The sequence below is a fragment of the Cariama cristata genome, unplaced genomic scaffold (genome assembly GCF_000690535.1).
Source record: "Cariama cristata isolate BGI_N322 unplaced genomic scaffold, ASM69053v1 scaffold21152, whole genome shotgun sequence".
Lineage (NCBI taxonomy): Eukaryota > Metazoa > Chordata > Aves > Cariamiformes > Cariamidae > Cariama > Cariama cristata.
The window spans coordinates 18,486-28,340 of NW_009604653.1; the positions used below are offsets into that span (position 1 = coordinate 18,486).

General features: G+C 41.5%; 1 protein-coding gene across 1 annotated transcript; it reads right to left on the reverse strand.

Moving 5' to 3' along the window:
- Window positions 1-8,391: 8,391 nt before the first annotated feature.
- ADRA2C (adrenoceptor alpha 2C) lies at window positions 8,392-9,851 on the reverse strand (the record flags this gene model as incomplete). Its single annotated transcript, XM_009695705.1, has 1 exon — window positions 8,392-9,851. A coding segment is annotated over one exon (1,188 nt), but the record flags the coding sequence as incomplete, so codon positions are not given.
- Window positions 9,852-9,855: the final 4 nt, after the last annotated feature.

Consider the following 9,855-nt stretch of genomic DNA (forward strand, 5'->3'; position numbering starts at 1 on the left):
TAGTTATGGAAAGTATGAGTCTGATAGACATTGACTGGCATTTCTGAAGGTGGTAAATACTGTCAGGAAGACTCTGTAAAAAATATTCACCTGGCATTCAAGTTCCCTCTATGGTCATCACTTTGCCTGAAAAATACACAGAGTTGTTCAACAGCCTAAAATGTTTGTTCCCAACAGGAACAGTTAAGCAGTCAGTTAATTGCCAGTTAAGCAGTCTATCATGCCTGACACTGGAATCATGTGTTATTTCTTGACTCTATAACATTTATTTTTCATTGCGTTTCCAGGTAATTTCTGGATTATTGAAGACATAGGTTCAGTAATCTCAAGGGAGTTGACGTTCAAAGTATGAGAAAAGAATGATCTAGTGATTCACATTGTATCCTGAGACACTTGGCAGGCACTAAAAGAAATGTGAGATATGAAAGTTCCCTGAGTTTATTTCTGGTTTTCTGCCTGAATTTGAGCCGTGACCCATAAATGAGGTTGGTCATTTCAGTGACTAGTTTTTGGGGATCTTGGGTCTTTTTTTTTTTTTTTTTTTTTTTTAAGAAGTACTGCTGATTTCTGCACTGTGACAGGAATACAGAAAAAGTCCACCCCTTCAGGGTCTAAGTCATAGGTCAGAGTTATGCCCTGAGGGTACTTGTTCAATACATGGAAAAAACAGGCATCTAGAAATGGGAGTGTGAATCCAGCACTGGTGACTAAACATACAAGCACAGTCCATAAAAAAACATTAGCAATCTCAGTGCCCCCTCACAAACTGGAGGTAATGCCTTACTTCTTTCTTATTCTGCAAAACCCAAACTGCATGACCTACCTACCAGAAAGAGACAAAGAAAGGAGAGAAACATTTAGTTTGTGTATCCTGATAGGATTCATGTGCAAGTTCTGTGGACATGCAATGTTCACAGAGCCAGAAGCAGAACTTTAAAGCACAGGCAGAACTTTATACATTGGAGCTTAGCAAAGGTTCAAGAATCAATAGTGGATTTGCAACTGGAAGGATCCACATAAAATAGAAACTTGTTAAGATTGACCGGCCTAAATGCCATTAAACTTTTGGTTTCTCATCAGCAAAAAGGGCATGGTAGTGCATCCTTAATGCAAAAAGACATTGACTGACTAAGTATAAGAAAGGTTATGAAGCATTTAGATACTCTGATAATGGAGCTCAGAGATGAGTGCCCATAAACCCAGGGGCCTGAGCTGTCCAGGATCCAGGAGCCTGGAAGTCTCGGCTTTCTGGCACCTTATCCAGCAGCCTGCCTAGGAGCCAGCCAGACAAGCCAGTAAGCAGTCAGGTTAGCAGAAACTGATTAAAGATCTCCTGGTTTCCGTTATATACAGGGCAAAACAGTCACATTCTTTAAGGAAAGATCAAATTTCATCAAACTGGCATTTTCCGACAGAAAAACTTGCCATCCAGGAATCTTTAATAATTTCTATTGCCAGTTGTGTTGTTAAAACAATGCATCGTGTTCCTATGATGTACCACGTGGCAAATCAAAAGTAGTGGCCTGACGGATTGACTAAAAGTCTCCCTTTAATCACCAACAGAAATTGCTGCTGATGTAAACAAACCAGTGCCAACCTTAGTGAATGCACATTTACAGACACTTCGAAACTGCACACAAGCATTTATAGGTGATAAAACAGTATCACTTGGAGTGAGTCAAGAACTTTTAGCATCACTGCTGTTACTCCACTAGAGGTACTTACATACAGCACAACACTGCACTGAAGCACCTCAAAGGTAGTCTTTTGGGGAATCCTCCCAGCATACCTGGGAGGAGGAGAAGCACTGTCTGCCCTTTGTAGATCAGACACTGAGGCATACAAAGTACAGGCATAGCAAGCATGTGCTGTGTAGCATACTCAGATGGCAAGTGGTGACTGATTTAGAGTGCAACAAGGGAACAGAAAGACAAAGTGGGAGAGTCTGCTATAATGTGGAGTGATTCAATAGGCACATATTTTCATACTCTGATCTTTGCTGGACACCTGAAACTGCTCCTCCCAGCATAGCTGCAAGGGACCCAGCTGAACAGCTCCACACTCTGTTTGCACCAAAAGCTGATGAGAGGCACATCTGAGTAGGTGGTCTCAGATAGGGCATCCCTACCACAGACAAGATTAAGCCTTTTTCTTAGTTCAGTTGTGGTCTTTTCTTTTAAAATTTAGCTGGAGTGGCTATTTTTTTTTCTGGATTTCTCATATTCTTCCCAGTATTTGACATGTGTTTGCTTTCCAGATAGAGAATGTCCTTATGGAATGAGAGTTTTAGTCTACTGAGAGATAAAAAGCTAGATCAAATAAAACATTTATGTGCCTAAAGGAAAGGCATTTTAGCTGCATCACCTTTATAAATAGTCTATTGGTGAAAGCACTCAGTGAGGAAGTGGGAGACCTCAGTATTAATTTCTTACTCCAGCAGACTAGGTTGAAAGGGATGCTGTGCTGAAAGTGCCCTGCTACAGAGGAAATAATTTGAGATGTTGGGTCAAAGGCATAGAGAACAAAAACAAGAGAACATGTCCCTGTAGCCTAGGGTTAGCCTCTCTATTAAGTGTGCTGTACACCTCAGGACTAGTCAGGTTACTATTTCTCTGACTCATGTCACTTACTAGACATCACACCGAAAGACCTACTCCTAGTGGTCTGCTTTTTAATTTTTAGAGGAGACTTAACAGAGTTAATGGAGGGAAATATAAATCTTCATTTTTTTCCAGTTGTCAACAGGGTGTACAACTTTCTCTGTCAGCAGAGAGCTATCAGGAGAGTATCATACAAAATGAATGACTGCTGTTCACAAAAATGCTGAAACAACTAATTGATTTTGATGAAGCAGGCAGCTGTATTTGATTTGTGTACTTTACATTCAGGACCTTTAATAAACCATTTTTGTTAGGAGAGTTACATATAGACAAATTGAATTAAGTGCTGTTTTACTTTTCGCTAGACTTTTCAGAGAAGTAAAGAAAATTGCTTTACAGCAGAATGCCATTTATTGACAGAAAAGCTCTTTTTTGTAGTGTAAACAGTATCATCAGTGTAGTCTATTAAAAATAAGCTTCTGCAACTTTGCATGATTTTCAGTTTTCCAAATGAAAAAAAAGCAGTGGAGGGAAGAAGACTGGTATTGCAGTAAGATGTTAGGCTAGGACTAAGACACCAGGTTTCAATTCCTAATATTTTCCATGCCCCTCTCTTTTTCTGTAAGGGGTACTGGCAATCTTTCTTTACCTTATCAACTGTTGTGCAGTTGAATTAAAAAAATTTGGGGGTCATGCAGTGAAAGACCTGCCAGAGGAGAGAGAAACTACTTAAAATGTCTTCTGTCATACTCTAAGGACTGCCACTTCAAACAAAGGCAAGGTACCAACTGTAGGCATCACCTAAATTCAGACCAAGCATGATAGTCACTGTGAGTTGAAGATATCCATCCTTTCCTACCAAAACCAGTAGCAGAGTTATCCACCCACTGGACGACTGGGCATCTGGTATAACCATCTGAACACTGACTCTCTGAGCAATGTGCCACTTTTTGCTTCCTTGAGAAGCAGTATTTCTACTGTTTCCATGTTATGTACCTCCCTAAGTCTTTCTTAGGAGTTCAAAGTCATTAGGAAGCCACAAAATTAAAGCCAGCTCAGTTATCAGAACAGGATCTAGGGAAACTTCACAATACACCCACGACCCTTCAAACTGCTGATTACTCCTTTCTCTCATGCCTTACGTGTCAGACTCTCCCATTTCTGTCCTGAAATGGAGGTGTGCAGGGTATATAATATAGACTGATGCTTTTTGCTAAAACTAGACTATATTCAGTGTAGCATTATTGACGCTACATGGCCTTTTGGGTCCAAGTGCCAAACTGTATTTTTGGCTTAATCTCAAGGACAAAGGACAAACTTAAGCTTGGTGTTGAACACTGAAGTGAGCAACCCCTTATCCCTACCTTCTCCTGCATCATCTTTTGTATGGTCTAGGTGACCCACAGATCTCAAGGCAAATTAACATTTGCTATTGTGCAACAGAAAAGGTGAATTCCTCCACTGTACTTGTTTATGGTGCAAAGAAGGCAAGTAAATATTAATTCCTCCAGTGTTGTTGGTAGTCCCTTCCTCACGCACCATCCCTCCTCCAAACTAGAGCTTTTTCTCTGAAGAATCTAGTTGCCTTCTGCCCACCAACAAGGTCACTATGAGCAACCATGAAAACAAACTCACAGATAGCATCTGGCCTTAATTTTGCACAGCTTGTAGGTATTCTTTCTTGACTGTAGTCACATAGCTCAATGTTTGAACATTCTCCTGAAATGCATGTCATTACTGACATTTCCTACATAATCTTTACACTTTTTACACTGTTCTAAACAATACCAACTTCCACAGAGCAAGAAAGAGGCAAATAGTATTCTTCTCTGAAAAACAGATGCAATCAGATAACACACTTCATACAGCTTATACTGAAAATACACAGTAGGGTTTGTTGCTCTGGTTAGATAGTCAAAAACCCCTTGACCCACACCTTCTACGGGTTTGAACAGCAGTCAAACTTAAGCAGAGAAGGTTGCTCTCTTTCAGTTCTTGTACATTTATGCACAAATCTTTGCTTACATTACTCAGGCACATTTACTGAAAAAGAGGCAACATCTCAGGAAGCTCCCAACATCCTTGCCCACACTGAGTAGTTTCCTCATTCACAAGTAAACTCCGCTGAAGTCTTCTGGGATTACTCACTAAGAGTGATACAGCTCAATGTGGGCAAAGCTGCTCGCATGTAGTCTTTCATCTCAAGTCTACTTCTCAGAAATTGCCAGTGCCCTTGGAGCAACCTGACTTTTCTGAACAGAAATCAGGCAGAACCACAAGGGCCTGATTCTTATTTTAGACAGTGATTTAAAGATGTGATCCTGTCAAATCTCCTATATATAGGACCCTTCCATCTGCCTCAAGCCTTGAAGAGGTTAATTCCACGGTTCTCACTCATGCAAAAGTCCCACAGAAGAGGTCTGAAGGACAGCAGCACTGAGTTCCCATCCTAGCTAAGTTATACTGTTCAGTATTTCAATAACCAACCAATAGTTGTAGTCTTCAGAAAATTGGTTTTCAAAATAAAACAGTAACTTCTCACTTTAGACTGACAGAAAGTATTCTTCATGGTGAAATGAGCAAATTAAGAGTTAAAGATCAGGTGCTTGTTGTTAAAATCAATATGGCTTCATAGCAACATTTTGTTCTTCCACAACAGTAAGGAGTGAGTGTTTCAACCACCACATCAGATGTGATCAAAGACACAAGTGGACACATTTGAAACATAAAATATCTTCTCCCTTTTTCTTAAGCAAAAGCTGCATTGACTATTTTTTCCCTGTATATGCTATTAGCCAACTTACAGTAGAAGCACAACCACAATGTGAGTAGCAGACCTGATAACTTTTTATGAAAAGTAACACCACACAATATGTTACAAACAAATTCCAGTCTTCAGTTATTACAAGTAATAAGAGAACACTGTAATTAAAAAAATAAATCAGCCCCATTTTACTTCCTTGAAGCATATTCAGTAGTTACATTAAAAACAATTTTTATATAAATCCTCTGTATTCACTAATTTAGAGGGAAATGCACTTAAAAGGGGTGTATACTGCACATCTTTATTGATGACTATTAATTTTTATCTAGCTCAGAAGAAATAAGATCCTCTTGAGGCATTGAATCAGATGAGTAACTGTGATGAGAAATAAATTAAAAACACAGAAACACTGTTTTTAAGTATGCTGCTGCACATAGATGTTCAGTATCTGCATCAATCCTTTTTAAACATTTGGAAATGCAAAACAAAAATAGAAGCATTATTTCATGTTTATAGTGACCACAGAATAATTTTATAGCAAAGAAATTACTTTTAAGGCACATCAGTCATTCCATATATACTTCACGTCCACTAAAAATCTGACTGTCAATTAGATTTCATTTCCATAAACTCCTTGCATTCTACAAGGAAAAACAAAGGAGAGGGATTGTGTTTACAGGCAACAAATCTCATTTCAAAAGCAGTGCACAGTGAAACTGCTGTGTGTCTGCAGACTGGGAAACCACTCCGAACAAGTGACAAGAGCAGACCTTTATCTTGGTAGGAACGAGTATCTCTAATGAAGCCATCCAGTAACTCAGAGGTAGTAGCTATGTACCATATGTTACTTTGGTTGCTCTGGCAACTATATAGTTTCTTCAGATTAAACAAACCTGAACTTTTTAGCTACATCGTTACCTACAAATAATATGAGCTTTTTTCAGCTCTTCTTGATGTAACTTTAAAAAGAATTCTCCATTTTACAAAAGAGAAAATGGCTTGTAATTTCCTCTTCTCGGTTGCTATTTTTTTCTCTTATTTATCCGTCTCAGGCACATATTTGTACCAAACCATTACTTATTTACAAAGGGATGCTCCTGAAAATAAGTCTTAATATCCTTTCTTTAAGTGCAGATGTTTAAACAAAGCTCAAATCTTTTCACAACTCCAAGCCTTATTTCAAGAAAGGATCCAATAAATTACTGACTTAGGACTTTGAAACTGCCTCAGTTGTTCCTTTAGTGAAATCAAGTGAACTTCTAATGCATTTGGTGCAATCATCTAATCCTTACTTCAGCAGAACTCCCACTTGAGTTAGCCCTGAAGTTAAATTGCCTATTGAATTAACACCAGAATCTTAGCCACTGACAACCTCCTTTCCCAGGGTTAAGTGAACCAAATGCTTATTATGAAAAACTGATGAAACAAGTGACTGCCCTATCATTTCTGCTTATGCCATAGAGATTTCAAGAGAAGAGAAGCTATAGACACCTGTCAGACCAAACAGAGGGAGTAAAGAAGGGGATATCTAATGATTTTCGGGTATGGATTCAATTTAGCTGTTTCAAGAAGCCTGCCATATGAGATTAGATTTCGTTCTATTTTTCAAGGAGCTGTTTACTATGGAAAGGTTCATTTGAGGCAGATGCCAAATGCTGCTGTCTATGGAACGAGTGATACACATAAAATGGAGCAGAATTTGCCCTGCAAATAGAATATACATTTGCAGCAGCACAGCTGGAGAAGGGATGTAAATGCTCAGCTGAGTCTTACACTCGGTATGCATTCAGTGATGAATGTACAGACACCAGTCCCTGTCTCTCATTCTCTTCATTACAGTTTATGACATTTTATATACCCATGGGAAATACAGTTTGCTTTAATAACTATTTAAACTCTTCTCCTCTCCTCTCTTCCCTCCCCCCAACAAAATCCTCTGAAATCATAAACTAGAAATGCAATCAGGAAAAGGGAAAGAAAGCAACATTAATATTAAAGGTTTGGAACAGCTGCACCTTCTTTTGAGATTTCACATACACCACTGACAATCTGCAGTGTGTGTTTCTCATTTAAAAAATAAATGTAAAGGATTTAGTTGCTCTAAGACTGTAAATATGAAGGCTTTAAAGACCTTAGTGGTGTGGTGATTGCTTTTCCTCTGAAAATCTGCATAGCAGACTGCCTCCAACTGCCTGTCTGAGAATGAGAACACCACACATCCAGCCCCTGAGATAAGCCTTTTGAGGGGGACTGAAAAAGAGGGGATAAAAAGTTCCCTGGGGCACATGCAAGTTGAGCTGGTTGGAAATTTGATTTTTTTCTTTTAACTCAGAAAATTTTAGGCGAGTTCACCAAAATGATTTTTTTTTTTCACTACCTGCTCCAGGACAGCAAAGTGCTTAGGCCACTCATCTGAGAGGGATGGAGCAGGAATTTACTGCCTCGCGATCCAAAAGGGGGAAATAAGGTCACGGGGTGCATGTGCTCTGTTTTGTATTTCATGAAAACATGCGAGACTCCCAGGTTTGTCCCACTGACAAATCAAAAATTAGGGGAAGATAGAAGAAATGTTTCCCATCCAGCTTCCCATGTAAAGACCCCTCCAAAGAAAAAGAAAACCCCATGCTTTCTGTTTGACTTAAGTCCTGTGTAAAATCATCATTCAGAAGGTTTTAACAGTACAAAGGTTTATTTAGAAAAGAGGTTGGATTGTTCTTTAGGGTTTTTTTGGCAAACACTTAAATCCTTTCGTAACTCAAAACACTGTCAGTGCCTGGTACTTCGCACTTTCTTTCCCCAAATAAAGAGTAAAAGCCAATTTCTTACTGGGACAAGCCCACTACAGACCCCAGCTGCTCTGTTTATAAATACTCACATCTCCACCACCATTGCCACCTAATCCTTCCTCTTGATGTCTCTGCTTGTTTTCCCACAAAATTCCAGAGCCCATAAAAGCTCACTGCCTTCCAAACACAGTGTCTTCGCCTATTTTCCTCTGCGGACTCCCCATACCTCCATCAAGGTTCAGACAATCACTCTCCTCCCCATTTACCCATCCACACTCCAGCACTGCTCCTCCAGCACCATGCCACCATTCTGTACCACGGTGAATGCCCTCAGCCTCCCGGACACTATCTCCGTTCCCCACAGCATCACTCTGCTCCACCGAGGGGGCGAGCCCTCTTTCTCCTCTCTTAAGCCCAAACCCCATGTTCTCTTTCCTCCCTTCTTTTTCAGCATAGAGCCTTCTCCTTCTCTTTTAACTCTATTCCTGCTCAAGGCAAATTCATCCCTCCAGCTCAATGCCGGAAGTTCTTCTTCTTTTTCTTAAATAGAATGTGTTTAAAGGACCTGCGGAAGTCCTGGTTGAAGATGGTGTAGATGACCGGGTTGAGGGAGCTATTGCAATATCCAATCCAGAAGAAGAACTTGAAGAGAGTCTTAGGGACCTCGCATGCCTCCCGGCAAATGCCATACAGGCTGTAGCTGAAGAAGAAAGGGAACCAGCAAACTACAAAGACCCCCATGACCACGGCCAGCACAAAAGTGAAGCGTTTCTCCCGGGCCTGGGTGACTTTCTTACGGCAGATGCTGCTACGCTTCCGGCGACGGCGATATGAGAAGAACTGCATGGAGCGATTGCTAGAGCGGGACAGACGGCTACTAGAGTGCTTGGAGGAATACGAGTAGGAGAAGGACTGGCTCTTGCTGCTTTTGCGGGGATGCTCCTCCCGGCTCCGCCTCCGTCTGCTCTCTGAGGTGCTGCTCTCCTCCAGCTCAATGTCCTCCAGCTCAGAGGCTTTGCGCCAGTGGTGCACTGAATAATGTCCGTTCTCTCCCAGCTGCATCCTCAAGGACATGCAGCCGCCAGCAGCACGGCTCAAGCCATTCTCAGTCTGTGAGGACCCCTCTGGCATTGTTCGCTTCTCAGAGAGGGTCCTGGTCCTTAGCTTGGCCACACGGTAGATGCGGATATAGACCAAAACCATGATGAGGCAGGGGGCAAAGAAAGAGCCAATGCAAGAAGAAAGGATGTACCATGTCTCATCATTGAGCTTGCACTGGGGAAAGCCATCTCCTTCAGGGTCCCGGTACACGGAGATCAACGGCGGGAAGGAGATGACAGCTGAAATGAGCCAGACAGTGAGGATGATGGCCTTGATCCGCCGCGGGGTCCGTTTGAGGTTGTACTCCACCGCCTGTGTGACCGACCAATACCTGTCAAGACTGATGGCGCACAGGTGCACGATGGAGGAGGTGCAGAAGAGCACATCCAGCGCCAGGTAAATGTTACACCAAGCCTTGCCGAAGTACCAGTAATTCATAAGCTCGTTGGCTAAGGAGAAAGGCATGACAAGGGTGGCCACCAGGATGTCCGCGCTGGCGAGGGACACCAGGAAGAGGTTCTGGGGGGCTCTCAGTGCCCGGCTGGTGAGCACAGCTATCACCACCAGCACGTTGCCCACGATGGTGAAGACGATGAGGAAGCCC